Source organism: Corapipo altera, unplaced genomic scaffold (assembly GCF_003945725.1).
Source record: "Corapipo altera isolate COAL_440 unplaced genomic scaffold, ASM394572v1 71, whole genome shotgun sequence".
NCBI lineage: Eukaryota > Metazoa > Chordata > Aves > Passeriformes > Pipridae > Corapipo > Corapipo altera.
The window spans coordinates 3,563,487-3,584,999 of NW_020884916.1; the positions used below are offsets into that span (position 1 = coordinate 3,563,487).

Sequence of the window (21,513 nt, forward strand, 5' to 3'; positions counted from 1 at the left end):
GTGTTTGTCTCAAGCCCAGGGCTGGCTGTGTGGCATCCAGGGATCCACAGGCTCACACAGGATCTACAGGATCCACAGCCCAGGGATGGTTATGCTTGTCTCAAGCCCAGGGATGGCAGGCAGGGTGGTTATTTCAGATCTAATAGGATGGACAGACTTTCCTGTCAGTTCAGGGCTGCTTGAATGTCATTCCTGCAGAATTTACTTAACAGACTTAAACTAAGGCAGGTTTCTTGTTGAGTTCTCTGTGAGAGCATTGCACAGAGTCCTCAGGGTTCCTTTGTAGCTGTAAAAACACCAAGCTTCACTTGTGGAGTACAAGCTGTAGCATTTCCCAAAAGTGACTGCTTGGTGAAGTCTCTGTTCGTCAGCTGGTCCAGATCTTTACAGAAAATACTCTGTTGGAGGAGGAAGTGTGGCCTTTCTATGTCTTGCCTTGTGTCCCAGGGTGACCAGGTGGCTTGTCTGTGCATTGCCAAGTGTTTGTTCTTTTTCACCACCTGAAGAAAAGCTTGTAGAATCACAGAGTGCTTTGGGTTGGAAGGGACCTTAAAGATCATCTTGGTCCTCCCCCTGCCATGGGCAGAGACACCTTCCACTAGCCCAGGTTGCTCCAAACCCTGTCCAACCTGGCCTTGGACACTTCCAGGGATGGGGCAGCCACAGCTTCTCTGGGCAACCTGTACCAGGGCCTCCCCACCCTCCCAGCAAGAATTCCTTCCATATGTCCAACCTGAACTCCCCTCTTTCAGTTTGCACCTATTACTGCCTGTCCTATCACTACAATTCATAGAATCATAGAATCATAGAATAGATTGGGTTGGAAAAGACCTCCAAGATCATCAAGTCCAACCTCTGATCCAACTCCAATTACTATATCATGGCACTAAGGGCCACATCCAGTCTCTTTTTAAAAACCTCCAGGGATGGTGAATCCACCACCAAATTCAGGGCAGAGTCCCTCTCCAGCTTCCTTGTGGACCCTTTCAGACTCTGGAAGGCTGCTGGTTCTTTACTGTGCTGCTCCAGTCACCGAGGCTTTTCCTCCACATCTGAACAGAGTTTGGCCCTTTCCCATCCCGTGGCATTTTTTCCTGCAGCTCCAACCCCAGGACAGGGTGGTTTTTTCTTAGGCACAGCGAGGACATAAACCAAGGAGACAGAATCAGCCCTTCTGTGCTTTCACATATTCCGTGCAGGGTTTCCCCTGGGAGCGAGGGGCTGCAGCTTAGGTGGGCTTGTTTGTGTTCTGTCCCTCACTTAAACTCTTGCACTCGCTGAAGGCTCCGCTGCAGGGGGGGGATGTGAGGCCCTGAATGCTCTCTGGGCAATTAGGGCTCTAAAGCATTATTTATTACTATTATTTTTTTTTTCAAAGTGGGTCAGGCCGTTTTGGCATCTCAGGCGCCGGTTCCTGGTTCAATTGCGAGGCCTCGGTCGCCATGGCAACTGCAGAAAGCGTTCGTCATGGCTGTGCCTTGGGCTGGATTCAAACTCCAGGGAATGAGCAGGAGCAGCGGAGTTTGGAGGGGCTCGGGGCAGGGGAGGGGGATGGAGCTGCAGCTTCGGTGCTTTCTGTGCCCATCCTCGCTGCCCTAGAGATGAAAGGTTGAATTAACAGACTCTTGGTGTGTGGAGCCCCTCACGGGAGAAATATTCAGCTTTTCCCAGTCATCCAGAGGAGGAATCAGACCCTCCTGTGTTTGGTTGGCTCTGCCACTGACCTCAGGGAGAGCCAGAGAAGGTGCCCTTGAAGTTATTTCCCCTCCTATCCCTGCAAAGGTGATAATCCATACATCCCAAACACAACCTGTGTGGATGGATTTAGTGTTTCAAAGCATGCCAGAGATGCTAAATGACTGGAAAACGAGCTTGGAAGCTGGAATCTGCCTGAGATTGTGCTTGGCAGGGCTGGCACCAAAATGTGTGGCTATGACAATATGAACAAATATATACATGGCAGCTTTAAGGTAGTTAGTGTTGATTCTGCCCCTGTGTGGGTTACTCAGCTGTGACTGAAACAGCCACCTGAGGAGCTTTGTAAGACCATAAAAAGAGTAAAACTAGAACTTTCTAGGGCATTTCATCTGAGTTTCACATGCACGTGATGCAGCTGAACCCTGGTTTTGAGTGATTTGCACTTTGAGTAGCATTAAAAATCTCACAACTGTGACCTGAAAGCAAATAGACCCTTGAGTGAATTTGACTTGGTCTTTATAGGGTTGCATAAAGCTCACACCCAAAGTGAAACTGGGGGTATGAACTCGCAGGAACCGAAAGTGAGAGGGAGGTTGTGCATGATAAGCTCAGGTTTTGTAGAGCTGTAGAAGCAAAATTAGTACATCTGTTCAGATTAGTCCAGTGATGTGTGAGTCAGGAACGCTGGCTTCAAATTCTGGCTTTGTATTTTTGGGGACCTCTCACATAAAGCAGCTTGTGTTGCATTGAGGCTGCTGGGGGCAAGCAGGACCAGTACAGCCTCAGAATGTAGAGTTTTTGACTAGAACTCTACATTATGTAGAGTCTAGAAATGGCAATTCAGAACCATTTCCATCACTGGAACCATTGCTGATGAACCTGAAGTTTTAGTACCACCAATGTAGCTCTGGTGGGCTGTTAAAAAGTGGGTTTAGACAGGAGAAAGAGCACCAGCAGGACAGACAAGGTGAAACACTCACTTTAACTGGATCGGCTGCAAGTCTGTGAAGAAACCTGATACTTTATAAAATTTCAATAACTAAGAAATTCCTGGTAGTTTGACTTTATGATATACCCAAACTGTTGCAGGCAGTGCTGCTGGGAGAATGGTCCAGATCATCTTTTCTTTAGTCTTTTGGTTTCAAAGCTGATTTGGAGGGCTTAAATCTTGAATATTGCCACAGTTGTGCTGTACATGTGTTCCTGTTTCTTGTTCAGGGAAAGGGAGGGCACAGGACAAGATGCTGTGACTATATATGACACTCATGAGATGTGCCATTGCTAATTGTGAGCTGTGAAGAACCAAGGTAAGGGTGGGATTACTCTGCCTGTGTTTGCATTTGAACAATCGGGTTTTTATTGTTCTCTAGCTGTATGACTCTAAGTAAAAGCAGGTAACAGAGCAGAGTCTGTAACTCAGTCCAGCTTCCTGCTCTTAGAACATTTTGCAAACCCAATTTCTGTTCATTTTCTCTATGAACTTCCACACTTCATGGCCTTGAAAGCATCTTCTCCTGGGTTTCTGTGGGGCTCCATCCTGCTGTTGTTGCCCCTTGCCAGCTCCTGTGAAATCTGGTTCTGTCAATGTTTGCACAGGTTGTGTGCTTTCTGCAGATTGTTTAGGGGAAGTCTCATCACCTGTGGGTTTACACAAGCAGCGAGCAAATAGAGGATAATTTATGAGACCAGTTCGTCCAGTGCTAAACCAAACCAAGCCAAGCCTGCTAACTGCTGCAGGAGTGTGTTACATTGTCTGCTCATATATGTTGGGTAAAAAGGTTTTGGCATCTTCAGAGGTAAGGGGTGGATATGATTTTTATCTGGGAATTAATGAAACCTCAGGCACGTGTTCAGCTTTTCTAGATTTTCAGAAAGGAAACGATCCCTTTTAGGTACCTCACTGTGTATGAGTGTGAGAAGGAAGCTTCAGTTTGCTGTAGATAATTGGGCTTAAATTATAGCCCTTAAGAGTCTGGTTGTACCAACTTTTTAATTCAATCCCTTGCAGTTGTAATTCCCTCATGCTTTCCCTGTTGCCTGCTTTTCTGTCGCTCAGATGTGGCTCTGAGAGACAACAGGGTACCAAACCACTGAGCATGGCAGAGTTAGCACAGAATTCATCCTTGGATCAGCCCAGGTTCCACTGGCACCTGCAGGCTGCTGGAAAAGCCTCAAGGATGTTTGGACTGGTCAGAAATAGATCTGGCTGCTGAAGGAAATGAGTGACGTGGGGAAAAATGGACATAGCATGAAGAGTCTGGCAGGAAGAAGAGGCATCAAAAGAGAAGGACCAGTGAGGAAATCTGAGTTTTCCTGTTCTGTATTAATGGGTATATTACTGACTTTCTGACTGAGGTGTTGGGGCATTTGCTGAGGGTAGAGGAGGAGAATTTCCATTCTCCTAAATGTCTCATAATTTCTGTAAGACTCAAGAAGGTCTTGCTTTTCCCATTATGAAAGGGGAACTTTGGTTGTTTTTTTTTTTTTTAATCATGAAGGGTTTCAGGTTATAGCAAAACGTTCTCATGCCCAGCTCTAACTGGTGTGGGAAAGGATGATTCTGTACAGGAACTCATGACTGCAGTGTCTGTCATCATGACCTCCCTCCCAGTGCCCCATCGTTTTTGGGTTTTGATGACCTTTAACAGAGTATTTTCTGAAAGGGGTGATCCCATTGTCATGCATCCTGTTGAGAACAGTTAAGAGAAAGTTAAGGAGGGACAGAGTGTTGAGAAAACACTGACATCTCCCTCATTCTTGAGCGCAAGTTTAGATTTTCTAAGCTCAGATCATCATCAGTTGAAACTGCTGGAGCCCACAGGAGAATGAGTTCATTGGTCTGTGGTCAGATGAACTGAAGAGTGGGTGGAGAAGGGCACTGCCAGGCCGGGGCAGTTCCTCTGCCACTGGGAAATGATGACTGTCAGCAGCCCCAATCCGCTGGCTGTGTTGCTCCAGGAAGCCAGATTTGTCTGCTGTGCTGGTGGGGAGATCTGTGGGCTCTGCACACCTCGGGGCAGGGGTGCAGCTGGTTTCACTTTGAGCTGGGGGTGGCTAACCCTGCTGTTTCTCCCTCCCTCCCTGCAGTACTGCCAGTAACTCCAACCGCAGCACTCCTGCCTGCTCCCCCATCCTGCGCAAACGCTCCCGCTCCCCGACGCCGCAGGACGCCCCGGGAGACACCATGGTGGAGAAGGGCTCGGACCACTCCTCAGACAAATCCCCTTCCACGCCGGAGCAGGGTGTCCAGCGGAGCTGTTCCTCCCAGTCAGGCCGCAGTGGGGCCAAGAACTCCAAGGTGAGCAGCCAGCGAGCGGCTCCGGCCGAGGTGGGCACGTGTCCCCGGTGCTGAACTCCCTGCTGCAGGACACTGGCTTTGTCCTGTGCCTTCTGTTCCTCTGGATAACTCTCCCCCTTCTTCCCCCACCGTATTTCTGGAAGTTCTCCTAACTAGGGTCAAGTTTTCCTAAGTAGGGTCAAGTCCTCCTCGCTAGGGTCAAACTCCAGCACAGCTCCATCATCCTTGCAGCGACCTGAGTCCAGGAGCTGCTGATGGCTGGTACTGCAACTCCCTGACAGCTTCCAGAGCCTCACTTTCTATAGTTTCTATAGCTTCCTGGGAGGCTCTGTGGTTCTGAGAAAGACCTTGAAAATCAACTGTTGAAATTACTTTTTGTCATCTGGATTTGTAGAGCGCCATGGAAAAAATAAAGGTTCCCCTGTGCAGCCTGTGAGGGGCTTGTGCACTCTCAGTCCTGCCTAAGCCCTCTGAGATGAGGCTCAGGTTGCACAGTTTTCCAGTCCTCTGCCCATTCCTTCTGATCAGTGCAGTGTTAGGGCTGGCTTGGCCAGGGTAGGTGGTATTTTCCCTAGAAAGGTTTTGTGTCCTTGGACCATGTTAGAAGCAGCCTTGCCTTTGCTGTGCTGCAGAAGAGGGTCTCAGGTTTGGCAACTCTGGGTTTTTCTGTGAGCAGTGGGAGCTGGTGAAACACAGCCCTTGGGAGCCAAACATACCTTTGATTGTAACCCTGCTATCAGGGATGTGTTTTAAGTCATCTGTCAGGAGCACTTGTGTTTTTCCAGCTTTCTGAAGTGAAATATTTCAGCCTGAATAACTTCACAGTTATAACTCTGGTGGCTTGTACAGAATGAGCTGTTAGATCTCTGCCTGATCTGTTGCTGGGCTGTGTCACACACGAGAAATCTTCATCTGCTGCCCTTGGTGGGCACTCTCAGCACAGGAACAGGATTCAGTGGCCCACATTCCCTGGGCTGAGCTGATCTCTTCCCACTGGGGGGAGTTGTGTGAGTTCAAAAGAGTGGGGAGAAGGGTTTTTTTCAAGCCGAACCGTTTGAGCTGTGAGGTTGCCCTCGGGGTCAGCCTGGCTTCCTGTGCACACAGTGACCTACAAACACTGCTGGGTGACACCCGTGCACTCTGTTCCCAAAAGCAAGCCATGGGATGGGATGCCATGGGATGGGATGGGATGGAATGGGATGGGAGGCAGGCAGGATGCAGGGCATGCTGTGTTTATGGCCACACTGGGGGTTGCTCTCAGGGAAGTGGTGTCCTTGCTAAGGGGGAATTGCAGACATGAGTTGCACTGCCCTGGCCCACAAAGTGCTGTGAATTAAGGCCATGGGAGTGAGATTTTTACCAAAACAGTGACTGCTAAAGCTTAACTTTAATTCATGGTGCTTTCCACGAGAAAAGGGGGGGGTATGCTGCTCTCTCTTGGGTTTGTGGGGTTTCCTTCTCTTGATTTGCCAGGTAATTTTTCTTCTTTCCCTAATCTCTCTCTTTTCATTCCTGCATGCTTTCTCTCCGATTAAGTCACACAAGCGCCTCTCCAAAGTAAGCCTTCTTTTTTCTCTCCTGTCCCCCACTGTAGAATTGTCTCATCACTCAGGTGCTGAGTGGTGACCCCAGTCACAGGCATTCTCCTGGTGCAGCTGTGAGAATGCCAGCAGAGCTCAGCCCCGTGCCTGTAGCTGGAAGCTGATTTCACTTAAATCCCTGACATCTTGTTAAGATTTGCTCACACAGAGTGAGAACTGGCCTGTTCATCACACTCCCTCAGTTACTTCCAACTGCCTTCAGCCTTTTAGTTTTGCTTTCCCCCTCCCTAGAAGTGAGCAGCTGCCTTTGCCAGGGAGAGGTCCCCTGGATTTGGTAGGTTGAGCAGAACCATAATCCCTTCTCTTCCCTCTCTTCCTTCATGACTTTCAGAAAAAAGAGTTGCTCTCCATAGCTTCTTCCCTGCTTTTTATGATGAACAGCAGTTTTGTGGCCAGTGGTCTCAGCTTTACTGCCCTTGCACGCTTCCCTGTGTGATGTAAATGTTAAAGATCAGTGATTTCAAGTGAACCCAGCTTTAACCTGTTAGAACAGACCTGTCCCAGATGAATTGTGAGAATTCATGGGCTCAGCTCTGGAAGGTGACAAGTAGAAGATCGCTCTGTGGGTGCTTGGATTGGAGATAAGATCATTTGAGGTTGGATCTCACACCTCTGTGCTGCCCTAAGAAGAGTGTGAAAATCAGAAAGGCTGTTGGCACTTCCACGTGTGTGCAGGGAAAGTTAAAAGCAGACTGGCCTGGATGGCTTCATGACCCACAAAATCCATGCCTTGGCCTTGGGTGTCATTCTAGGCAAGTCCTCAGGGAGCAGGGTGGTGATCCTTGTAGCCAGCCTGGCCTTGCACGAGTCCTGGTGTCTCTTGGAAGCTTCTTTATGTCTCTTTTTTTTAGACAGGCTGTCTTGTGCTTGGTAACTGTAGCTTGGATAACTGCAGAGGAGTGGGACTGATGTCTGTGGAGAGGTTTGTTAGGAGTGGGAATAGCAGTGGTAGAGAGCAATGTGTGTGTAAATTGTCTGTGATGTGCTTGCAGCCACCCCTTGCTTCTCTGGGAGAACAAAACCCACCCACTGGGAGACAATTAGAGAAACAAGAGGGAAGTGGAGCCCAAGTTGGTCCCAGTGTGAGGAAGGTGATGCTCAGAGGGAAGGGGATCCTGGGCATGACCCCCACCAACCTGTCAGAGCCTCCTGCCCTGCTCACACACACTCACACAGAATATTCTGATCTGGAAGGGACCCACAGGGATCACCAAGCCCAGCTCTCTGTGCAGCCTAACCCAGTGTGCAGGCTGGATCTTTGCTCTCTGCTCTTCCTTTGGCACAAATGAGGAATTCCAGATACACCAAACCCCCTGATTCTCCCCACTTAGATGACAGTGGTTGTTCAAGACAGGGAGAGCTCAGGAGCAGGGAAGGACAGAGATTTTAAACTCTCCTTCCTCAGCCTCCTCTCCTCCCCTCAGCCATCTCCTGCAGGAGGAATCGATTTTCCAACCTGTCTGGCTAATGAAATGGAACAGCTTGAGCCCATGAGTTTGACGCTGTGTTTATACAATTGCTGACAGATCTGCTTGAGTCCCTTGCCCTCTTTTGTCCGTCTCTCCTGTCGTGCTGCAGCGCTGCCATCAGAGGGAGCGCTTCACCAGGAGTTTTTAAGCACTGGATTCCATCCTGAGGCAATCCCTCCTGGACCTGCTTTTCCTCTCTGTCCCCCAGTGTGGCATGGACCAAACCACCCCTAGGTCTGTGTCAGCCTCAGGCTTTCACTGGTAGTGCTGCTTCTTCTGGAACAGCTTTCCAAACTCAGAAAAACCCCACCTTTTCTCCCAGTAGCCAACAACAAAATATGTATTTTTAACTCTTTTGCTCTTGCCCAAGGATAAAAGTGATTTCCTCTCCGTTGCAAGTCCTTCAGATTGTTCCCAATACCCACAGCTAATGAGGAATGCTGAGGATTAATACCAGGTTAGGGTAAAACCTGAATTTTGATGTGGGCCCTGGGCACTGTAGAACAGTTGAGGTCAGAAGAGATCTGGGAAGGTCTCTCTCAAAGCAGGGCTGATGTGGTAAGATAAGCTCAGTCTAAAGTCTTGGCCAGCCACTTTTTGCAGACCCCCAGGGCTGGAGATCCCCCAGCCCCTGCTCCAGTGCTTAACCACTCTTGTGAACAGGCTTTTTCCTTCTACTCAAGTAGAATTTCCCTTTACTGCAGCTTATGACTGTTGCACTTTGTCCTTTCAGTGTGTGATGATGGGAAGAGTTGGGCTGTGTCTTCTCATTCACCCTCCCACTGGGTGGTATAATCCCCCTTTAGGTTGCAGCTCATGAAATTCTGGTCATTTTGGGCTGGGGTGAGGGTTTGGGGAATAAATTTAATGAATTTCTGTGAGTTATTTGCCCACGGGTATTTAGAGGTGGATAGCAGAGATTTTGGAAGTGCACAGATCAGGAGAAAGGGCTCTGGAATATATTCCATGCTCTGGAATATATTCCTCGTTCTGTGCCTCTGTCCCCAGCAGAAGGGATTTAGGGATTCTCCTGGAGCCCTGTGGCATGTCAGTCACTTGGCACAAGCTTTTTGTTCCCCTGGGAGCAACAGTGTGCAGGACTGAGCTGTGATCCTGCTCCCAGTGCTGCTGGAAGGTGGGAGCTTCCTTTGGATCAGGTTATCAGGGTGAACTTTGTCTGTGTGCCCCTGTGCTTCCCATCTGCACTGTGTAAAGCTGGGATCCTCCACAGCACTGTGTCAGATATGGGGTTATTAACCCACAGGGATTTAGAGGCAGCACTGCATTAATTGAAGGCTCAGGGAAAATACTCCAGTTTTCGTGTTGCTCAAGTTCTCCAAAGCTCTTCCTCTGCTCTCTGCTCCTGTAGCATCATCTCTGCAAACCAGCCCCATCTTTTCCATGTCTGTGTGCACCTCCATTCCTCTGTTACTTATTTATTTTCTCTTTTCAGTTCTAATGCTTATGGTTTCTTTTTCCAGTATGACAGACTTAACCTGCTCAAAGTAAGAAACATGTTCTTCCTTTTTCTTTTTTTTTTCTCCTCCATTTTACTGTCTCTTGGTTTTCACAGTTCACATCCCCCTATATTCTGTCACTGAGTATAAAATAAAAGGGTAAATAAAATAGAAGAGAGATTTAAAGGCTCGGTCTCCCTTCTCTCTGAACTTTTTGTAGTCTGTTAGAACATTTGGTGGAGGCAAAGGATGAGGATTGGGTGCCAGTATAATTATGGATTTCAGTATATTTATTGATGCCAGTATGGGTTTTTTGGGGGTGGAAGAACTTAATAAAGGAGAACCTGCAGGGCTCCTTTAGAGAGGAGCCCCTTAATTTGGGGAAATTCATATGTGATGGTGGTGGTGGGGAAATAGTTGCTGCAATTAATGCAGCAGAGGGGAGTGAAATCCTGTTGTGCTGTGCTCCCACCACAGCGTGTGCACCCTGATTTAGAAGGCACAGTGACAGCAGTGCCTCTGCCTCGAGTGTGCCAATTATAGCTTGATTATGAGCTGCTTTTCCCCAGGAATTTTCTGAGTTACTCCTTTTGCTCATTAAAGGCAGACAGATGGCAAAACAAACCTGCAGGAAAACCACTCCATCTTAGGCCCCGTGCTCCCGAGGACAAGGTGCTGTGTGCATGCTTTGGGTTAATTACCCTGGTTCTTTTTTTAGTGCAGACTGAATTGCATAAGGCCTTTTTCCACGTCCTGCTTGCAGGGAGGGATGACTTCAAGCAGATCCTTCATGAATGGAGGGTATGGAAAAGTGTAGGAAGCAAGAGGAAATTCCTTGGGTAGCTCATGAGCTGTACTCTGTGTTCAGTCCTACAGTTCATATCCTTTCCCCGGGATTTGGGGAAAGGAAGGTTCCTCTTTGTAACATCAAACTGCTGTATTTTAGCCTGTGACATGAACTATGTAGCTGTGGGGTTTTGAGGTCAGTGAGGCAGACTGGGAGATACGCCCAAGGTTTTAAAATACCCTTCAGAAACGTCTCCATGAACAAAATCCAAGACACCGGTAAGGTTGTGTTTGCTGGAATGGCGTGGAAGGGGCACAGGGAACTGAGAGCAGGGAGAAAACAGTGTGTCTTCACAGAAATCTTGGGTCCAATCTGCTGTCATTAACACTTTGAATGTACTTTTTTATGGTGAAACATCCTGTGTGTCCTCTCTGGGCCACCCCAGTGCAGGTGGTTTCTGTGTTGCTGTGAGCTTGAGCTTCACTCTTGAGTGAAACTCTGTTACAAGGCAGAGAACAGTTTTGTGTTTGCCTTCATATCTCTGGCTGGGTATAAAGAGTGAAAAATACTGCCAAGGTCAGAAGCAAGGTGGCTTCAAGGAGAGGAGATGCAGTGGGATGTTGCTGCTGTCCTTGTCTGTTTTCCTGGGCTCCCCCAAGGAATGTGGACGTGGTTGGGAGAGGGGACAGCCCAGCTTTGTGCCTCTGAGACATGTTCCTGGCAGGACACTCTGTAGCTGAGCACCCTCAGTGCTCAAAGGCTGCAGTGCCCTGAGGTGTTTCCACCCAAAAATGGGGGATGCCTGCATGTCCTGTCAGCTCTGCTCAGTGTCATTGGAAAGTCACCCTGACTGGAGTGGGAGTGGGAAGCTTGTTCCTTCCTCTTCTCCCTGTGCAGGTGGATCTCACCTCCAGCTGAAAATGGCTGAGTGTGACTTCCCAAGCTGAGCTTTTCCATGTGCTCCAATGTGACATGTGGCCTGTCCTCTCCAACCACCCGAAATGCCAGGATAAGGACAAAAAGATTTAAAAAAAAATCACATGTGCAGATGATGCAAAACACTGTGCACTGAAATTCTGAAAAGAAAAAAAAAAATCCCAGCCTTTTTTTTTTTTTCCCTTTGCTTAGCTTTTGTAGTGATTTCCTTCAGCACTTCCCCTGGCTCTGTGTGTGTGTGTCTCCCTTTTGAAATGCTGTTGAAAAAAATTTGCCTGGTGGCTTTTTGTGAGTCCCTGCCTCTAGTAGTGCTTTGAGGGTTTATTTGCACAGGGGCTGTTCAGCAATGTGATTTTTGCCACCCAGCCAGCAAATGTAGAAGAGTGAAGCCCCTAAAGACACGGCTGGCAATGATGGTGATGATGATGATGGTGATGATGATGAGCTCCTCTGTTGTAGCAGGTGCTGCTGGTCTGCAGAACAGATGCCAGCCTGTGTGTCTGTGTGTGTGCATGTGGACATGCACACCTTAGCCTGAACTGTTTCCTGTCCTGGAATCCTGCTTCTGGATTTGTTCTTTGCTCCTGTAACTGGAAATAATTATGTTTAGACCACACTGTGGAATCCATTGAAATCTTCTGTTTAATCCCTCTCTCACTCCACTAATTGCACAAACCAGATTGGACCTGCTTTCTCTGTCCCTCTTTCTTTTTGATCCTGAGATCTCTGTGCTGACTAATGCTTCTCTTTTATTTTGTCCTTACAGAAAAGCCAGAGTTGGTATAATGTAAGTACTCCAGTTTCTCTTGTCCCTGGGTGGATGTGGGCTGGGGGCCTGGGCGGGGGGAAGGTGCAAAGGGGCTTTGCAGTGGCACTGGGGGCACTCTGACCCTTTCCAAACGGAGATGGAAATGGCTCAGCACTGGCAGAGGAGCACTGGCATCCTGAGGGAAAGGATGCCAGAGATAGAGAGCGAGAGCTTTGTCTTTTCAGCCCTTGTCCTGGTGATCCTGCCTTGGGTTCCTCACAGGGTGGGTCATGATGAGGTGACAAACAGAGCTGCCACCCTGCAAGCCCTTTGCATCTCTCAGGGTGGTGTGGGGGTGAGACAGGAGTTATTTTTCTGGTGACCCCACAGAAACACAAACCATCTCTTGCTTCTGCCCTGCCCCTGTTGTGGTGCTGCCAGCACGAGTGTCGTGGTGCAGAGCTGGTGCCACCCTTTGCACGGTTGGAACCCCTCCCTGGAGTGCTCTCAGGTAGCCAGTGGGCAAATGCAGCAGCTGTTAATGTTCAGCAGCAGTTCCTCCTGCAGCCTGGGACATCAGAACCTGGGATTTTGGCTGGTCAGATGTGGCAGAGGTGTGAGAGGCAGAGTTAGGTGCTTGTGGGATATAACCAGGGTGGTAGCACGGACAGGAGGAGAAGTGATCTCAGGAGCAGATGAGGCAGTGGCTTCAAGAATAAAATACAGACCATGGGAGACCAAACTAGTGGAGAAGTGGCAGGTAAAGGACTGTGGATGCAGATGCACCAGCCTGAGCAGGCTGCTGCCAAAATGTGAACCTGTCACCAAGCTGAAGGTGACTTGTGCTATTACTACTTCTGCCTGTAGCTGCTGAGCTCCATTCCCTGTGCATGATGCTTTGCTGTGCTCTGCTTCTGTGGGTCTCCTGTGTTTTCATGTCCTCTCTATCTTATCTTTCTGTTCTCTTGTTTTTCCTCCATATATTTTCAGCATGAGAGACAGTACATCCGGAGAGTAAGCACTGGCTGCATTTTTTGTGGTTTTCCTCCCCCCCCATTATTTTCCTTTAGAAAACAAACCAAACACCAAAAACCAAATCCATGTTCTAGTTAGCAGAGTCATTCTGGCCAGATAAAAGCAGCAGTGTGAAAATATGGATGGGCCACAAACTCCAGGAAGGCAGTCCGTCCCACTTGGAATTATTACTACCATCAAAAATTTGCTAATGTGTGGTCTCCTTTCTTTGCCAGCTCCTTCCAGGCAGCATTTTTCTGGCATTTGAACCCTTCTGATTCTTCCATTCCTTTCCCCTCTGAGAGCAGCTCTAGAAATGAATCAGTGGAGGCTGCCTCTTCCTGAAGCCTTACAGTTTCCCTTACTCACTTTCATTTTACATAAATTCCACTGTGCTCAAACACCCTCCACATTGTTCTTTGTGCCAGCTCAGCAGCCCTGGGTGCCAGGCACTGTGCAGACAAACCAAAACATAGCCCTTGCCTCAAAGAGTCCTCAAAGATCCTTCAGAGTATCACCAGTTTTCTAAGATGACTTTGGTTTCTGCTGCTTTTAACTGGTCTTTTTGTCCTTGTAGCACTGCATCCCTCTTTGCCAGTTGGGGCCCTCCCTTTTCCCTCTCCTGGATTTGCTTTTTCTCTATTTTTTTCCTTAAAATGCCACTTGTTCTCTTGCCTTATGTGTTCTCCTTTTGATCCTACCAGTGCTTTTTTGGGATTGACATCCCTGCCAGGTTGAGAAGTGGGAGAAAAGGGGTGACCCAAGGTCATGGATTGGTTTGCAGACCTGCCCTCTCTGGGTCTGGGTGTGCTTTCTGTGCTTGGCTTTCCAGAGGACAAAATGCAAACTGGTCCAGATGCACTGTGAGATTTAGAAGAGAACCCCAGTTGGAGAATAAATCTAAATGTACTCAACCTTGTGAGGTTTGCTTTGTGTTCCTGTCCTCGTGGTGGAAGAGCAGAATGTCCCTGAGGTGTTTGTCGTGCCTTCAGTGAGGAATTGTGGACAAGGAGACTCTGGTTTACAAGAATTGTGATTCTTATGGAGCAAACCTCTGTTGCTCAGCTGTGGTTTAGGCTTTGGAACTTGTGTGTCTGCATGGTGAATTATTGGCACTTGATTTTTTTTTTTTAATTTTAGAAATTATTTTTAAATTAATTTAAAAGAATTAGAACAGACCTCACCCCCAAACTTACTCAGTAATTCTGTGTATTGAAACAGAGGTGTGACTTTTTTTGCACACCTGCTGCTCTTGGAGAGGTGGGAAACTTGTGTTTCACTTCCCTGGTGACACGAAGCGGGAGTTGCTCTGTGTGGGGGGATGTCAGGAGCTCCACAATTGGTGGGAGGAATTTGTCACCCAGCAGATGTCATTAAAATTAGAGCCAAACTGGAGATATTTTGCTGCCAAGCCTGAAAGCTCTCCTTCATTCTTCTCCTTCTCTCTGGGCTTTGGGCAGAGGGCCCCATTTCTGAGCATGGGGAGCTCTCAGATCCTGTGTCCTGATGTCAGAGCACAGCTGACACACTGGCAAGTCTGTCATGGTTTTTTCTGCCTATTTCTGTCTCAGTTGGACTGTCAATCCTTCTACTTCCCTGTTCCTAAATTAGAGAGGGTGTCTCTGATTTTCTGCAGCGTTTCTGCTGCTCTGTAGCAAGGCTTGCTTCTTAAATTGCCTCCTGCAGCACCAGGCATCAGGAGAATCTAGACTATGCTCTGGAAAAGACAGTAAGATGATCTTGAAAAGTTAGAGGAAACAGTTGACAGCAGAGCAGAGGTGAGATTTACATCTGTCCACGATGTTTTCATTTTATTATTGGGATCCCAAGGTCTACCCTACTCTGTACTCCCTTCCTTTGCTTTTGTCTATCACATGCTTGATTATTTTTCTTCTGACAGCTTCTCCCTATAACTGACCTGAACACTGAAAAGACACTGATTGTCCATGTCAAGTGTTCTTAAATACCACTAAAACCATTTGCTGTCCCTGTAAGTCTGAACAGATCAGTGGGAGCCCAGTTGTTCCTATTTGTCCTTGAGAGAGCAAAGTCTGCCCTGGGGATGGGACACAGTGGGACAGGAGTGCCCCTGGAGCTCTGCAAACAAATGCTCTGCACACAGGGCAGCTCTGAGCCTCAAAAACACACCCAGGCAAAGGAGAGAGCCCAAGGCTTTCCTTTGGGAAAGCTGCAGTGAAACCCTGTGCAGCAGGAGCTGGGGGCTGGCTGAGGATCTGTGGTGAAATGTGATGCTGCAAAGGGCCTTTGTGGAGACCTTTGGGCAACCCTTGAGCTTCTGAAGAAAAACCTCAAGCCATCACAAGACTGAACACCACGAGGAATCAGCCCTGTACTGTCTCTTCTTCTTGGAGACCTCGTAGATACCAGTGGAGGGGAGACTGAGCTGTTGAAAAGAGTCAGATGTTCCCTATGAAGACAAAGAGAAATTATGCATCATTTTAGGGAAAACATCAGAAACACTTTTCCTGTGAGTGGCAGTCTCAGCAACAGCAACCATGTGAACAGGGTTGACTGCAAAAATCCAGGCCTGTGAGTGAGCAAAGTGTGGAACAGCCTTTTTTCTCTCTACATCAGCACAACCATCTTTTAAGTTCCAGTAACCATGTTACCAAACTCTCCCTGGAGCAGTGTTAACTCACTGTCTCTCAGGTGTTTTTCATGCTGTCAGATTTTCCTTGGCTCTTTAGGTGTATGGAATGCCAGCCTGGCTCAGGTGGGTTGTAAAGCCACTAAATTAGAAGTGAACTTCTGGTGCAAGCTGGTGTGATTATGAAATCCAATTTTCCACCCCAGATGGCCAGTGATTGCTTCGCAGCATCTTCCCTTGCTCTTCGTTCACTTTTAAAAGGAGAAAAAGAAAAAAAAAAAAAGGAAGAAAAATCTGAGCAACCAGACTGGGTTTGGAAGAAATGCTGTGGGACAGGTGGCCAGTGTCTTTGCTGTCAGTGAGGTCAAAACTCTCCCACACAAGCAGGGAATGTATTCTGTTCTTTTCCAGCAGTTTTCCAGAAGCAATGTAAATCTTCCCTAAAGGCTTAAGAGCAGGTCCATCAGCCATGCAAATTGGATAAGGTTTTCCTCCCCCCTTTCCCCTCTACCTCTTGCCATCTCTCCTCACCCCTTTTCTGTGACACGTGCTGTACAATTCCACACACTTCTCAGTTCTTGTTTTGTCCAACTTCCCTGTCCTTCAGGTCATGCTTTGGGCTTCCTGGGGAGGGTTTGTTTGTGGATAAGAGGGAGATGTCACTGTGGGGAGTCACCTTCTCTGCCCATTTCCCCCCAGCCCTGGCAGTGCCGTCCTGTCCCGTCTCCCTCTGTTTGCAGTAGAGTTAATGTTTGCTGCCTCCACCTCCAGGTCAGCTCTTCCCATCACTGGTGTCCTTCATCTCTGCACAGGCAGGTGGGTGGGGGGGTAGACAGAACCATCCTGGTGGTTTTTTTTCTTTAGATGAATCCCATATGCAGTTTCCAGTAAAGCAATGCAGATGCCTGTAATCCCAATCCTTAGTCCTTCCCAGTCTACAGAATGGTTTGGTTTTTTATTGTTCCCTCATCCTGGGGTGCAGATGGATCTACTGGTTCCTTTTAACAGGGCTAAATGGAGAGACCTGTGTGTGCTGTCTGGGAGCAGCAGTGATTTTGGGGAGCAGCTGAGCAGGCAGAGGGTCAGTGAGCAAGCTGCAGTCACTGGCCTGGAGTGGAACCAGACCTCTGCAGAGGCTGGGTTGGTTGCTTGCTTGGTGTTTTTTTGGTTTTGGTTCTTTTTGAGACCTGTATGCCCAGTTTGTTAGGAAGAATGAGGATTTTGCTTGTTTGCTCATAGCTGAGCATCACTGGTGCTGTGATGTGAACATTTACCTGTGCATTTACCTGGGCAGGGAGATGGAAAGGCTGCCTGGGCACTAAGGGCAGAGGGATACAGGGAGTTCCAGCACTCTAGTCTTCCTGGGACTTGCAGGGAGTTCTTTTGCAAGGAAGCCCTTGCCTTTCCTTTCCAATGTGACCTGACTAATAAATGAAACCTAAAAATTCCAGTTGTTTTTTGGGGGGCGAGAGATGCACACAGGAGCAGTACAGCCCTCCAGATTCCTGTCTGTGTGGGTCTCACAAGGCTGGTTCCTGATTCCTTAGGCTGGTCTCTCCTTGCTCCCCTTTCTGCTCCCCCAGCACACCCTGTCCAGCAACTTTCCATGACAGGAAACATCTGCTGGGAGGCAGGGCCGGGGCTGGGTTACTGCCGGGCATTGGCCGCCGGAATTACCCGGCTCCAGTGACTCCAGGCATGTGCGAGGCATTTTGGGATCTTCCCCACCCGCCCCTTCCCTGGGAAACACACAGAGACTGGAGCTGCGAGAGCACAGCCCGAGGCAGACACTGAAGAGGAAGAATTACTGCTTTTCTGCTTTCAGAGGAGGGGGGAAGAGCTGAAGTGGGAGTTGTTTACCAGCCTGTTGAGCCTTGGAAACCGCGGCTCCATCCGTGAGTTCCAGCTGCTCCGGTGGGGTTGGAGGTATTTTGGTGGCTGGCTCTGCCTTCCCTATGCATCAGGAGCTGCAGGTGCCCTGCACAGACCTGCTGGGGTGGCTGTGGGCACTTGTGCAGGGGATGCCCACGGCAAGGAGTGGCTGAGCTGGGAGCAGGAGAGCACTGGGGTTGCCCGCCAGCACCGTTACCCCGATGAGCCACTTGGAAGAGAGTCCTCTGGAGGGCAAGTCCTCTCCGAGATCCTCAGGGGCTGCTGGGGCAGAGGAGCTGAAAGTGAGCAGGAAGGCAGGAGAAGGCACCTAAACTCCTGCCAAGCTGCTGTATCTCTGTCGACTTTGGACATAAACAAAAAGCGGCGGGAACAGGAACAGGAAAAGCAGAGTTGGAGAACACGGGGAGCTGTGCAAGTGCTGAGGGAACACCATGGATTCCTTGCTGGAGTGTGGGTCTCTCTGGGATCATTTGCTGGATCAAGAGCTGCCGTGTCTGCGGTGGGACCTGGAGGGAGTTGTCGACTTGTCACGAGGAAATGTGAGCCTTGGATCAGATGGAATCCCAGCTGTGAGTGTCTCTAAACTGAACCGTTTGCCACCCTGACAGAACTGGTGCTGAGCAGAGCATCTGCTGTAGGACAGGCTTTAGGCAGGCTGGGCCATCCCTTAGTGCAGGGAAGGGAGTGGAGTGCCCCTGCACATGGAAGCTGTGCTGCTCAGCTGGGCTGTGTTAATGCACTGAACCCAAAGCTCAGAGCTGATTACAATCTCTGTTCCCCACTCCGTTCCCATCCTGTCTGCTTGTTCCTGGAAGTCTTGGGCTTGGGCTCTTGCTGGAGCCCGTCTCTGACCAAGATCTTTTCCAGATGTTCAGGCTGGAAGTTTGGTGAGTAAAATTCACATTTGTGTCATCTGCTGCCTGGCGGCTTTGATTCCCAAGTAAGATCCTTTCCTTTGGGCCCACAGGACTGGAGCAGTTATTGGAAGTGCTGAGCTCATGTTGAAATACATTGTAGTTCATTGAATTGGTGTGAGGAAGAGGGAATGCTTTTGGGGGCAGGGGACTGTCTGTGATTTGACAGCCAAAATCAAATCTTCTTTGATTTGACAGCACTTGGCAATTCTGTGAGGCTAATGCTAAATAAACTTCACATTCCTCCCACCACCATCTCAAACAGAAGCTACCTTTGATTTTTGAGGCCCTTTCTGCTCTGGGAGATGTGTTGTTAGCTGGAAGAGATAGGAGAAGGTTGTTGGGAAGAAATGGGAGGTAGGGAGGGAAGAGGTTGTACCCCAGGAGGCTTCTCCTTCCCTACATTTGTGTGAGGAAGAACGTGGCAGATTATCTGGGAGATGGGAATTTGCACCTGCCTCTATTTTGGGCAGCTCTGCCTTCAGAAGCTGTTGTGGCTGTTTTGGGGAACTGTCAGCGGGGCAGAGTGTGGAGGAGGTGGTCTGACGTGGAGTTCACATTGTAGTTCAGCAAATCCCAGAGAGGAGCCAGCTCCTGGTCTCCCTCCAGCCAACAGCACCGTGTTCTCCGAGCCCTTCCATGAGGCCAGGGCACAAAATAAGTGCATGACACAGTTTAGTCCCTGTGAGAACCTTTTCTGAGCCCCACAGAAGTGTCCTCACCACAGCAGCACACAGCTGTGTGTGCGCTGAGTGCCCCTCCATGGGGAGAGGGCTGGGATGAGAGCAGTATTCCTGAGCTCTTGATGGCAGGGATTGCTCAAGTTCCTCTGGCAGGGCTGCAGCTGTGCTGGGTCACCTACTTGCTGAACTCAGCTGGGAATTGGCAGTTAACTGATGCACTGCAAACAGAGCACATGTCATACCTTGTGCAGTTTGGGATTGCAGGGAAGGAGTTTTCCCCCGCAGCCACAGCTTCCAGGCAACTCCCAGCTGCAGGTATGGGTGCAGCCCTTCTACCCTGTACTTACTCTTCCAAGTCAGGTTCTCCTCTTCTTCTCACTTAATGCACTAAATCCCAAACCCTCCCATCTCTGTTGGCTGTGATGGGAGTTGGTCTCATGCTTTGTGAGTGCATCTGACCCCCCTTCTCCTTCCCAAGGTGTTCCTGTTTTCCCTCTCCATGGCTCTGTTCTCATGCCTGCCCCTCTCTTTAACAGGCCCTCTGTTATTTGCAGGTGTTGAGTCCAACGTACAAACAACGGAATGAGGATTTCAGGAAACTCTTCAAGCAGCTCCCGGACACGGAGCGACTCATCGTGGGTAAGTCCAGCCCCTCAGGGCTCTGCTCTGTCCTGCTGGAGGGGAAATCCAGCACATGTGCATCCAGCTTTTCCTTCTGCAAAGAGGTTGCCACCAAGGAACAAGCCCGTTGTGTCTGTTGTGCACAGACAGAGCCCCTCCTCACCATTTCGGGTGGGTTCCACTTGTTTTGCTTCAGGGAGAGCAGCACTGATTTGTGATGGGTTCCCTCATGATTTGAGGAGCATGTGTTCCTCCCCAGTGTTCCCCAAACCTCACAGGGTGTTTGTGCTCTTCTAGTACTCAAGAGGAGTCTTAGAGGGTTCTTTGTGGCCTCATGTGGTGGGGGTTGCAGGTCTCCATGTGAACAGCACAGAGCTTCCCTATTCCCTCATTTCCCGGTGCTCCCAGCTCACACATGGCTGCCCTTCCCATGCCCAGTGAGGCTTGGGCCTCACAGCTGATTAGGGACTGCCCAGTGCAAGAACATGCATCTGTTCTGCTCTCTTATGTAAGTGCTGATCTCGGGCTGTGTCTCACTGCTGAACAAGGCACGTCAGAGCAGAGGGGTGGGAATTGTTGAGGGTGCTCGAACCAGGAGAGAAGCAAACAATGACACTAGAAGGCAAAACAGAGGAGACAGATTAAATCTGGCAGTCCTACGTAGGATGCTCCAGGGTGGCCAGCTGATCAGGCAGGATCATCAGTCAGTGAGAGAGACTGTGTGTGACGTGCCCTTGGGAGGAAACATAACCCAGTGGCCGGGGCAGCAGCTGGGGCTCGGCTGGGTTGTGGGGAGCAGCTTCTTCTCTCCGTGCTGCCACTCATCCTCACCTTTAGGCTGTCCTGCTGCCTGGTTGTGCTGCTCCTAAACCCTCTGCTGTCCACCCACAGATTACTCATGTGCTCTCCAACGAGACATCCTCCTGCAGGGCCGCCTCTACCTCTCGGAAAACTGGATCTGCTTCTACAGCAACATCTTCCGCTGGGAGACACTGGTGAGGCTGCCAGGCTGTGTGCCAGTGTGCTTTGTGTCAGCACGTTTGCTGACACTGCTCTGGAAGCACTTCTTTTCGTTGTCTCTCTCATCATCTCCTGTCTTTCCCTGTGTTCTTTCCTTCCTGGGTGGCTCTGCCCACAGCTGACCGTTCGCTTGAAGGACATCTGCTCGATGACCAAGGAGAAAACAGCCCGGCTCATTCCCAATGCCATCCAAGTTTGCACTGACACTGAAAAGGTACATCCTTGAAACCCTCACTTCTGATGGGTCTCAGGAGCAGGGGAATTCTGGGTGGTGTGGGATTTTTCCAGGCTGAATGGTCGTGCTACCTGGGGCAGCACCGAAGGGAAAGGGCTGGGTCTGGAACACACAGAGCTCGGATGTGGGATGTGGGGCCAGGTAAAACATCCAGTGTGGTTTGCCCACTCCTTCCATGAACTGCAGCTGGAAAGGGATCCAAACAGGCTTGTCTCTTCATATTCCCTTTTTTGGGCCGTTTCTGAACTGACTTTTCTCCCCATCTCTTCCCTTTCAGCACTTTTTTACTTCCTTTGGGGCTCGAGACAGGACGTACATGATGATGTTCAGACTCTGGCAGAACGCTCTGCTTGACAAGGTACTGAGACCATCACCTCACTGTTGGCTGGGGTGGAAGGGAGGGGATGGATGGAACCTGACTGCTGTGTGTGCATCAGAAGACATTAGGACAGCAGGCACATATTTTTAGGCAGAGCATGTTCATAACTGCAGGTGCAATTCCTTCTTTTTGCATGGAATTCTGTGCACACA

The 21,513-nt window shown here is 49.3% G+C and overlaps 1 protein-coding gene across 10 annotated transcripts in view; it reads left to right on the forward strand.

Moving 5' to 3' along the window:
* Positions 1–21,513, forward strand: part of LOC113952881 (protein Aster-B) — a 90,147-nt gene that overhangs the window by 53,991 nt on the left and 14,643 nt on the right. For 8 of the 10 annotated variants that reach the window (XM_027655402.1, XM_027655403.1, XM_027655411.1 and 5 more), the window contains 6 exons: positions 4,786–4,996; positions 12,013–12,033; positions 19,661–19,745; positions 20,619–20,722; positions 20,866–20,961; positions 21,260–21,340. In XM_027655402.1, the coding sequence (XP_027511203.1) occupies positions 4,786–4,996; positions 12,013–12,033; positions 19,661–19,745; positions 20,619–20,722; positions 20,866–20,961; positions 21,260–21,340 (598 nt within the window). Of the gene's footprint in view, positions 1–4,785; positions 4,997–12,012; positions 12,034–17,265; positions 18,079–19,660; positions 19,746–20,618; positions 20,723–20,865; positions 20,962–21,259; positions 21,341–21,513 lie in introns of those variants that run through there. The other 2 variants (XM_027655405.1, XM_027655409.1) reach the window with 2 other exon arrangements.